The sequence below is a fragment of the Pterocles gutturalis genome, unplaced genomic scaffold (assembly GCF_000699245.1).
Source record: "Pterocles gutturalis isolate BGI_N339 unplaced genomic scaffold, ASM69924v1 scaffold42260, whole genome shotgun sequence".
In the NCBI taxonomy this organism is placed as follows: Eukaryota; Metazoa; Chordata; class Aves; order Pterocliformes; family Pteroclidae; genus Pterocles; species Pterocles gutturalis.
Genome location: NW_010147527.1, coordinates 2,160 through 13,485, shown reverse-complemented (window position 1 = coordinate 13,485; position 11,326 = coordinate 2,160). Strand labels below are relative to the sequence as shown.

General features: G+C 48.0%; 1 protein-coding gene across 1 annotated transcript; it reads left to right on the top strand.

Annotated features, from left to right (window-relative positions):
* Nucleotides 1-528: 528 nt before the first annotated feature.
* UAP1L1 (UDP-N-acetylglucosamine pyrophosphorylase 1 like 1) lies at nt 529-9,831 on the top strand (the record flags this gene model as incomplete). The annotated part of the gene is made up of 8 exons (XM_010086077.1): nt 529-786; nt 2,473-2,648; nt 3,727-3,899; nt 5,230-5,423; nt 6,233-6,373; nt 7,956-8,141; nt 8,694-8,760; nt 9,745-9,831. Coding segments are annotated over 8 exons (1,282 nt in total), but the record flags the coding sequence as incomplete, so codon positions are not given.
* Nucleotides 9,832-11,326: the final 1,495 nt, after the last annotated feature.

Sequence of the window (11,326 nt, the reverse complement as noted above, 5' to 3'; positions counted from 1 at the left end):
CAGTCTGAACCTCCTAAGCTGCAGCTCATGGCTGTTTCCTGTTACACCATCAGCTGCCATTGGTGAGGATACTGCTGCATCCAGGAGTGTCCATGGGTGCAGCAGCCACGCCACGTGCTTGCTCCCATCCTCCCCACCCAGTAAGGCGGGGGAAAAAATGAAAAAAACAAAAAGAAAAAAAACAAAAGGTGGAACCTAGTGAGTTGAGCTAACAACCCATTTAATAATACAACACAAGAAAAAGAGAAGATAACAACAGCAACAACAAAAATATCAATAGGAATACACAATAGAAGGTGAAAGCCAGCTCTCAAGCCTAGCTGCCAAACCCCCTACTCCTGGCTAGCTTCCCCCTATATCCTGGGCATGGTATCCCATATCCCCTTGGCTATGCCCACCCCCTAGCTTCTGTGAGAGTTAACCCTATCCCAGCTGAACGCCGGACAGTGAGGTGAGGTGCGTTTTTTAGAATTGTGTACAGTGTCAGATTCCTCTCTGAACTGACAGCCGTGGGCATTGACCTGGCAGCTTCTGGCCGCTGCCTGATTCTTATGTTCCTTGGGCTTCTTTCTCCTCTTCAGGCTTGCATCAGATCTCGCAGAATAAGGTGGCAGTGCTGCTCTTGGCTGGAGGACAAGGAACTCGCCTGGGAGTGAGCTATCCCAAGGGCATGTACAACGTGGGGTTACCCAGTGGCAAGACCTTGTATCAGCTCCAAGCAGAAAGAATCCGCAAAGTGGAACAGCTCGCTGGCCAGAGACACCGCTGCAAGTGTGCCATCCCCTGGTAGGTGACCTGGAGCCACAGACCTGCACTGCAGGGGTCTTTGTGTTGTGGTCTTCCCTCTGCTGTCTTCTAGAAGCACTTTGCTGGGTGCTGTACAGAGACACGTCGGGGGAGAGCCTTTTGTTGGCAGGATTGGTGATGCCAGCAGCAGGGATGGGACGCAGCAGGTCCGTGTCTGCAGATCTGAGAGCCTGAGCACTGCCCTTGGGTCACAGGCGCTGCCCTGACTGCTGGGCTGTGCTGTCCTTTCAAACACTATTAACAGCACTCTTGCAGTGCCTGTTTCGGATCCTTTGCAAGATATTTCATCTGTTTATGCCGTGCTTTCTCAGATTCCTGCATGGAGGGAGAGACCGCCTAGAGCTCACCCTCCGAGACCTTCCATCTCCCCTTGCCCACAGTTTCTGCTGCAGTAAAAAAACTCTTCCCCTTGCAGCAGTAAATGCTTGTCATGCACCATTTTCAGGCCACCTTCTGCTGTTATTGTTTACAGCTGGTTGCCATCTCTCCTGGCTGCTCCTGGCTTTCAAAAGCCTCCAGGCTTCAAAAGAGACTACCTCTGTGCAAGGTGCAAAATATGAATTCCCTATGGGATGTGGTGGGTGAGAGAGAGGAAGACACTGCTGCATGCTTCTGGGAGTGTTTTCTGCTAAGCCGCCTTCTCTTCATTAGACTACAAAGAGACACCTTTATGAAATCCCTTGAGGTCTGATCCAGGGTTTGGGAAGAGAGCATGTGTCTGAGGTCTTCAGGGTAGCAGATTGTTTTACAAATTGGAGATCGAGGGTGATTTGAGTCCATATTGTGTCTCTTTCTGCAGCCATGCATACATGACCTGAATTACAAATGCACCATCCCTGGTGCTGCTGGAAGCCAGGGTGGGTTATTTACAGGGTGTGACACTGCCTGATAATGTGTAGGGTTCCTCTCCCCAGACTGAGCAGAGTTGGCTGCTGTACCAGAGGCCAGGCTATGCCATGCTGCAAAGATGTAAATCGGGGGTTGTATGAGGTCCGGGCTCTCCTGTGCAAGGGATTGATCCCCCGGCATGCTGGCAGAGGACCCTGTATGCCCGTGCCCATAGTTGCTGGAGAAGTGTTTGACAGGTAGATGATGAAGATGACTCTTAGCCACTGTTGAAGAAGGAAGATCACGGAAGGAGAGACAGCAGTAATGTGGAGCTGGAAGGAGAGGAGGAAATAGAGAAACTTAAGAAAAACAAATCATGCAACCAACATTTGAAAGTGCTGCTGTTCACCTTGGCACAGAAGAGAAGCTGGCAGACTGAGCTGCTGGGCATTCACAGCTTGTTCTCAGCACTTCGTGCTGGTTCAATGCTTCTTTAGACACTTAACATCAGTTTGAATCAACTGTGAACAAGCCTGTTGTACTCTCCTTTGCCTTGTTTTCCAGCTCCTCCAGATCTCCAGATGCCGTTCACATTTAGCAAAAGGCTGTGCTGTCCTTGCTGGAGATAAGCTAGTGGGTAGGATCATGCACACGACCCTGTGCAGCCTTCCTGTGGCATGAGTTCTGGAGGAGAGCTCTCCTGCTCAGTTGCATATCGCAGGATACTGCAGTGTCTCTCGTTTAACACTTGGGTTTCCTCCCTTTGGTGTTCCATTTGTGGTTTTGTCTTTCACTTGTGCTTTTCTTGCTCATTGCTCGGCACCCATTCCGCCGCAGGTACATCATGACAAGTGAGTTCACGCTGGGGCCAACGGAGGAGTTCTTTGTAGAACACAACTATTTCAACCTGGACAGATCCAACGTGGTCATGTTTGAACAGAGGATGCTGCCCGCTGTCACCTTTGATGGGAAGGCCATCCTGGAGGAGAAGGGGAAAATTGCTATGGCTCCAGGTACTCCGCTGTTCACTCTGACGTGGTGCAGTGATGGGTGTTGATAATTGCTACTAGCCATCAGTCAGCCTGGGCACACGGAGCGGTCTTTGGAGGTCAGTGGTAATGCTTCTGATTAGTGTGGGAGGGTTCAGTTAGATGGTTCAGGCTGGTAAGCAAGAGTGTAGCAATCTCCATTTAGTTCTTGCTGGAGATTTGCCTACAGGACATGGATTTTGTCAAAGCCTGGGAGTTTTGGCAGGATTAGGAGTGGTGCAGCTGCAGGTTAGGAGCAACCTGCATCGGCAGGGCTGTGTGTGAGGTCCCAGGGGTGCTGCCTCCCGGGGATGAAGCTGTCGGGAGCCGCGCTTCTGTTTAAGGCTGATAGCTGGAAATGGGTAAAAAAGCAGCAAGAATAGTAACTCTTTCCAAAATGATCATAATGTCTCACCTAGTAAAGCTCTCCTCTTAACCTGAATGTGGTAAGAGGCTCGGTGAAGGCATCCTGATTGGGGCCGTGTTGCAGTGATGAGGTTTGCAGCTGCAGAGCGGTTTTCCTGAGCTGACAGGGGTGTCAGAGGAGGAACCGTGAGAGCGTGATTCGTGATGAAGAAACGTGCAGGTGTTGTTTGTGCAGCTGCAGTTCAAGCCTTTAAAAAGGCATTGGGAAATTGCGGGGGGAAGATAAACAGAGAATAAGATTTAGTTTAGTCTTTTTCTCCAAGCTGAGTTTTAAAGATGCTTTTGCTCCGCACTGGAAGAGAAGAAATGCAATGGGCTTTTCCCACCCTCTGCATAATGTTTTGCCCTTTACTGTTTTCCCTCTGAGGATCTTACAAGGCTTCACAAAGTCTTGTAACGCTTCTCAGTGAGGCTGGTCCCCTTGGTCCCACGCTGCAGCTGAGGGAGCTGGGGTGTGGAGGGGAACAGGCTTGCCTGAACTGTGTGGCAGAGCTGGAAATAAAATCTGGTATTGCTGGCTCCTGGCTAGAAAGCATTCCCTGAACTTTGTTCAGGACTTTCAGCTTTTCCTGTTAGCTGCAAAAACTCCACCAAGTCATCAATTAACCAGGGCTTTCTCTTTTCTCTTGTATTACAGATGGCAATGGTGGCTTATACCGTGCTTTGGTGGATAATGAGATCTTGAATGACATGAAGAGGCGTGGAATCCTGTATGTTCATGTATACTGTGTGGACAATATCCTCGTGAAAATGGCAGATCCAGTCTTCATAGGCTTCTGTGTTTCCAAAGGGGCAGATTGCGGTGCAAAGGTGAGGCAGTGTTAACACCGGGCCATTTCCCCGCAAGGTCTGACTATGCTTGGAAGCTGCTGGCCGGGGTGAGCTTAGAGGAACCGGGGTGTTCAGACCTCTGTCCAACAGCAGCTTGCTCCAAGCAGATTTAGAGGAACTGCTGGCTGCCTGCGCTGCATTCGGAATCCTTACCGGAGGGTATTTTCCTCCCCTCTTGCCAGAGCACTGCGGAAATAAACTTCAGTTAGAGCAAAGACTTCCAGAAAAGCTGGAATTGCTTCCCCTTTATGCCTTGCCTTTTCTACAAAGGCATTTGTGCTCTCTAGAAGCTGCATTGGACTGGGTTGTGTTTTATAAATGCACCTTTAAGTCTACTGGAGGCATTCCTTATGCTTCATTCTGGAAGATGGGGAAAACCAAAGCTGCCTGGATTTGTCACCCTAAGGCAGCAGGTGCTTGGGGAGGGATTTATGTTATCATTAACACTGTTCATGCAAACAGGGAGCCAAAGGCTAACAGCTGCAAACATGTCCCATTGGGAGTACTGTGTCTGGGCCTGGGGTCCCCAGCATAGAAAAGACGTGGAGCTCTTGGAACAGGTCCAGAGGAGGCCACAGAGATGATCAGAGGCTGGAGCACCTCTCCTATGGAGAAAGGTTGAGGGAACTGGGCTTGTTCAGCTTGGAGAAGAGAAGGCTCCAGGGAGACCTCATTGCGGCCTGCCAGTGCTTGAAGGGAGCCTGTAAACAGGAGGGGGACCAACTGTTACAGGGAGTGACAGTGACAGGACGAGGGGGACTGGTTTCAAACTAAGAGAGGGGAGATTTAGGTTAGACATCAGGAGGAAATTTTTCATGCAAAGGAGGGTGAGGCAGTGGCCCAGGTTGCCCAGAGAAGCTGTGGATGCCCCATCCCTGGAGGGGTTCAAGGCCAGGCTGGATGAGGCTTTGGGCAACCTGGGCTAGTGGGAGGTGTCCCTGCCCATGGCAGGGTGTGGGACTGGATGGGCTTTAAGGTCCTTTTCCACTCAGGCCATTCTATGATTCTATGTTTCATTTAGTGCCGGGTCCCAGTCCATGATCAGAAAAGCACTCCACAGTGTGCCCATTTCTTTTAACTGGGTTGTCTTCTGAGCAACTGCGCAATTAAGCAGTCCAGTGATGGGTTTTATGCCCAGCTGTTGGCCAAAGTGTTCCTCCAGACTGTTAGGTACAGCCAGCCCTGCCTGGCCCATGCTCCCCCAAGGTGCTGGAGGATCAGCGTGCAATGGTCCTGTAGGATCATTTGTACGTGGGAGCTGTCTGGGATTTTGTCCCCCTTGTCACAGCCCTCTGTCCCTTGGCTGCAGGTGGTGGAGAAGGCGTACCCGACAGAGCCCGTTGGGGTGGTGTGCTGTGTGGACGGGGTCTACCAGGTGGTGGAGTACAGCGAGATCAGCCTGGAGACCACGCAGCAGCAAAGCCCCAGGGGGGGACTGATGTACAGCACCGGCAATATCTGCAACCATTTCTTCACAGTTGAGTTCCTGGAGACAGTGGCCCAGTAAGTTCCAGCAGACCTGCTAGGCAGCTGTGCAGCCCAGAAATGCCTCCAAGAGTGGGTGTTCCATTTCCCACTCCGTAATTTCAGTGACGGGTACCTCCTGCTCGGCTCTTCACCTCCTCTCTCCTCCAAACGGTTCAAACGAGCTGTGTCCCCTTCCTGACAGCCCCGGTGTGCTCTCTAGGCCTTACCCAAGGAAGAGGTATAGCTTTGCTGTAGCTAAATCGACCAAGATATGCCCATGCATGGCGTTCCTGGGCCTGCAAGGCTGAGCAGCCATGTGGGCTGCGGTGCAGTCAGCGATGCGGTCAGCGATGCAGCCCCACATGGAGGATTTCCAATGGAAATGTCACCCCTGCTGTCCCCTGGGACAACACAGTTTGGGGGAGAGGGTGAAGCTGGTGAGGACTCTGCACTTCAGTGCAGGGAGATGGGGATGTGTTGCTGGGCGTTCGGTGAGCAGCCGTACAACCTTCCTGAAGAGCTTGATCCGCCCTTGTGTGTGAGATCTGCTCTGCTCCATTGTCACCCCAGTCAGATAAAAATTTGGGTTACTGTCTTTTATCTCTGCTGGCAATTTCAGCTGGACGTTAGGTGCTCCCTCTCCTCTTGCTTTCCCCTGCCATGTCTCACTGGTGCAGGGAGTGCCGCTGGCCAGGCTGCTCTGCTCAGCGAGGTGTTTCTTGGACGTGACTTGGATCAAGTTGCAGGTGATACACAGGAGTAATAAGCCATCTGCTTCCCAGAAGTGTACTACTTTTTTCTAAGTGGGCATGAAGTAAATGAAGTTGTTTCTTCTCCTTTTGCAGGAAATATGAGCCGCAGCTGAGGCATCACGTAGCCATAAAGAAGGTGCCCTACATTGACGAGGAGGGAAATCTGGTAAAACCGCTAAAACCGAACGGGATAAAGCTGGAGAAGTTTGTGTTTGATGTGTTCCAGTTCTCTAAGTTAGTGGCAGACATGATTTTATTTTTTTCCTCCCCTTCTCAATGTTTGTTTGAATGGCTGTAGTTTGTAACAGGCCTTTCCAGGGAACGCATGGTTTGTGGGTGGCTTGTTAGAAAGGCTGTTGGATCTACACCGAGCTCCAACACAACAGTAACGCCACAGGCTCCGGGCGGTGTGTTTGCAAGCAGCCGGACTTGCTCTGACTGTGCTCCCAGAACTGGTTGTTCCGCTGTGTTGGTGGGCCCGGTCACTTTCAGCCCTGTGAAAGAAACAAAAAAAAAAAGGGAAATCAAGTGCAAATTCAGTATTTAATACAAGCCCATGTTGGAGTATTCAGACTCGGAGAAATTGTGACTTTCAGGATTGTGGCTTCCATGGCAACTGCAGCTCTGGTCCCATTTTCGATGGGTGTTATGCCAGGGCTCAGCTCACACCGTTTGGGCTTGGAAAATAGGTTGTTTAAGCACCGTGGGGCCAAGTTACTGTTGCTGTGGGAACTGTCAGCGTTGACTTGCCAGGCTCTAAAACATCTGAGAGCACTGTGCCATAGGGTTAGCGCAGTCAGGGGTACTTTGTGTTTAGGGAATGTGGGACTTTAACAATTCAGGAATTTAGCTTAAGTGTTCTTATAAAACCTATTTTTCAAGGTCCCGAAGTCAGCAGTAAAGGTTCTGGTGTAGGCTTAAGTAAATGGCAAAAAGAGACCTCAGGCAAACTGAATTATTTTTGTCTGGGGATAGCATTTTTGTTTTTAGGGGATTTATTTCAGGATAGAGAGCTTGAGGTTTGAACTGGTCTCCATTTCCTGACACATGTTCAGTAAACAAGTATCATACCAAAGGCAAAACCAGTGTGATGGAAACAGTGTCGAGTTCTGAGCTTTGAAAAGACTTCCTAGCAAGCAGTGATTCCTTGTGCTTTTTTAATAACACTGCAAAACCAGCTTTTTTTCACACTGAAAAGCAGCTGCTTTTCACACATGAGACTCAGAAACGCACAGATGCTGCTGTGGAATTTCTAAATTTGCATTCTCATTTCTGGTAAACAGCTGTACTGAACATTCAGCTGTGAATCCTCCCATATTGCTTATTTATTCCTGGGAGCTGGTGTCCTCAGCTGATCCTTGCCTACAGACTCCCAAGTGGAGTGGCCATTTCTTGGAGCAGGGGTGCGGTACTCTCAAGTGCACGGCACAGCTCGGTGCCGTGTCCGAGCCTCAGGCATCGCTGCTCTCTCCATCCTGCTGTGCTCTTGGCTGAGGCTTTTTGTCCACGAGCCTCTTAGTACCTGGAGAGGTTTCTGGGGGATCTCTGCAGAGCTGCTGTTTTTCCTCTCACCTGTGCACAGCTCTGGAGGGTCAAGAGGCTGCTGTGATGTTCCCAAAGAGATTGGGCTTTTTGTTGTGTTTTTCCATCGTACAGCCCTGGTACTACTTTGCTCCTTAGCTTGACTGCCCCAGGCTGCACATGTTGCTGTTCCTTAGAATATATGTAAGCCTTTCCCCGTGAAAGTTGTTGCATCAACAGGGCTGATGGCTGCCTTTCCTTTTCATTATAATTGTTTTCTCTCCTTTGCTGGTAGGAATTTTGTGGCATTTGAAGTTTTGAGAGAAGAGGAGTTCTCACCACTAAAAAATGCAGACACAGCTGACAAAGACACTCCTAACACTGCTCGGCAAGCCCTCCTGGCCCAGCATTACCGCTGGGCTCTCAAGGCTGGGGCCAGATTTCTGGATGAAAATGGTTGTAGGATACCAGAGAAACTCAGGTACGAACCTCCGTGACCTCCTCTGCCTGCGGCTGCCCAGCCGTGCCAGGTAGCTAACGGCATGTCCTGTGCTCTAGAAAACCAGGCGGTAGTTTGATCACAGGGTGACCCAAGGAATTCTAATTTGTAGTCCTCACCAGCTTTTTCTGAATATGGCCCCAGTGCTTAGAGCCCAGTGGGATTCTCAGGTGGGCTTAAGGATAAGCTATTATACCAATTCCCAGTTCAGATACTTCCTGCATCATGCTGAATGGGAAGCTGCTTTTACTCTCTGGAGCTATTACTTTATCAACTCATAGTTTAATAAATGCATGACCTGTTCATTTTACTTGAAAAGCACCTGTATAAAATTGATGTTCTTGTTTTGATGAGAAATATTTGGGACCTGCTAATTCCCTTTTATATTCACACCTTGTGTTTGAGTAATGTTTGTAGCATGTAAATATAACAAATGTCTTATGCTTCTGGATATCCTGTTCTTGAGGATCTTTTGAAGAAGATGCACTGGTTTGTAAGCATGTCAAGAAGTTAATCCTATGTTCTCTTCTTTAGTCCCTCAGGAACTGAGGATCCTCCGGCAGTGTGTGAGATTTCTCCATTAGTTTCTTACTTTGGAGAGGTGAGAATAATTATCTATGGAAGTATTTTTAAGAGTGTGCAGGTATGCATCTGATTTCCTTCCAGACACAGGGATTTCTCTAGCCTGGGCTTGCTAAGAAATGGTACGATCAAGGGAACTAGGACTTGGGCTCTGCATTATGTTCGTGGTTTCACTATGGTTTACTCTTCAGCAGTTCATTCTTGGTTCTAGCCATCTGTAAAATCAGATTTGCAACGAGGCTGCACAGTTTTGTTAAGACTCACAAGTACTTTGAGATCTTCTAAATGAAAATGCAGAATACTCAAATTACAAAATCCATGGGGTTGCTGTATTTGGTTGTATGCTAATTTGTGCCCATCTCCCCCAGTGAGTGAATACTGAACAGGAAGTGTGATATGTGCATGGGCTTTAGAGAAACCACGTCTTAGAACAGATTTCTCAAGTTTGTCCCTCTGAAAATAATTGGTCCTGCAAAAGCTGGTTCCATTTAGCAGTGAGAAGAGGAGCTTCCCTGTGTTGGACAGACAGGGTGAGAAATAGTGGATTGCAGGAGGATCTGTGGGCACTGTGGGGAAGGGCATTCGTAAAACTTTTTATCTTCACTAGGTTTACGCATGCAGGTAGCAAACTCGTCGCAATCCATGCGTTGTAAGAACAAAATGAAAGCAAGGCAATTTAAGTTGACTTTTCTTTGCTAGGATTATTCTAATGTGAGTTAAGGACACACGTTCCCATGCCTGCCCCTCCCCAGGAAGCTCGTTTCTGAGATCCCGTGTTTTACGGTTCATAGGTGCCTCTCCTTCCTGAACCTCAGGCTTGGGGCTGAAAGGTTTTCCATCTCTGCCAGTGGAAACACTGTTGCTGTTGTCTGTCCTTCCCATGACCTTTTCACTTTGGGTAGTCAGTCGTTCTTCGAGGACTTTAACATAGTCTTAGAAGTAGTGCAGGTAAGCAGCCTGCTGCTTTGTACAACCTAACGGTACTGTTTTCACACGTTCTCAGGGTCTGGAGGCGTACATGAAGAACAAAGACTTCCCTTCTCCCTTTGTACTCGATGAAAACAAAGCGGCAATGCTAGGAAATGCTTGAAGAGGAGGGAGGCCTTTCTCCCTCAAATCAGATATCTGTGTCAGGTCCATGATAAGAATGTTACTAAAATGTCAGACGAAGTGCGTTATAAAAAAATGCCTTTGCAGTATGGGACTGATGCCAAATCCTTGCCACAGTTGTGTTTACACACAGGTATGTGCCCATCAGTTCTGTTTGGTAACTTTGAAGGCTGTGCCTTTTACCTCAGTCTGTTTGGTGGACTTGGATGTGAAGGAAGATTACTACCTTCCAGGTACCAAACAGATGTTATAATTTCTTATTTGCTGTGCATACAAATATGTACACGAGCCAGTCATGGCCTAACAAATCAGCTTTGCATTCAAGAAGATTAAACCTCTTCAGTGCCTTGTTAGGTATCTTGTTTGTGCTGGTAGGGTTGGGTGTTTTTTCTTCATTTTTGTTTTTAAATTGTGTGCACAGCTGAAGAATCAGTTTGATCCTTTTTCTTCCTTAATCTTGTGCTGGTTAGAAGATCCAATTCAGCAATTGCATCCTCTAACCAGATCATACAGAGGATGGTGCTGTGCCAAAGCATTGCTTGAGGTTTGGACTCCACAACAGCAGACTGGTTTGCATATCTAGGCTTGCTGGTGGCATTCCAAGAAAACAGAAGTAAACATGCAGTTTAGACTGATTGCTCTTTACAGCTGTAGTGACATTAAAAAAAGAAAAAGATTATGAGATTTTTTTTCACAACAACCTTCTGCTCTTCCTGTCTATAACAAATTTATTTTGCTTTTCATTTTTCTGTTTAATGTATACCATATCCCTTAAAGGGGACTCTTTTAAAAAGTACCTGGAAGTAGTAAGAGGAACAAATCCTTATAGTAGAATTTAATGCTTGACCAAAACCACAAAAAGACTTAATCCCAGCATAACCAGTGTACACAGTAAAACACCAGCCTCTGCTTCTACAGTTTCTGGCCAGCTAGTTTTCCAGCACTCTTTCACTTATGAAAAAACAGTTTAGATGCCTTCCTTTTAAATATATTACTAACCATAATGTAAAGATAAGTGTCAGCTAATGAAGGGCGCTAATTACCAGAACATATGTAGCATATGAACTCGGCCCTGGCCGAGGGATCCCAGGGTGGCCGTGATCCACAAACGACTGTTCCTGTTCAGCCTCCGGATGCTGCCCTGGCAAGCTCGTGCCAGGCAGGCGCCTGCCTGCTGCAGAACCTGCGCTGAACACACCAAAGTCATTTCACTCTGGTGAGGATGCTTCAGGTGCACTGCCGGTGGCCTTTGCTTGAGGAGCACTTTATACTTTTCCCCTAAACCAGATGTTAGGGCAGGTGGTGAGGAAGATGCCTCACCTGGAATGATGTTATTTCATGCATCTGCTTCTACTGAGGAATTGCTGATGATATTTTATTAAGCATAAATCTTTTCAATAACTTATGTGGCTTTCTGCAATTCCTGACACGAAGCTGTATTCAGAATGTTGGGGATGGATAAAAATGGCTTTGAG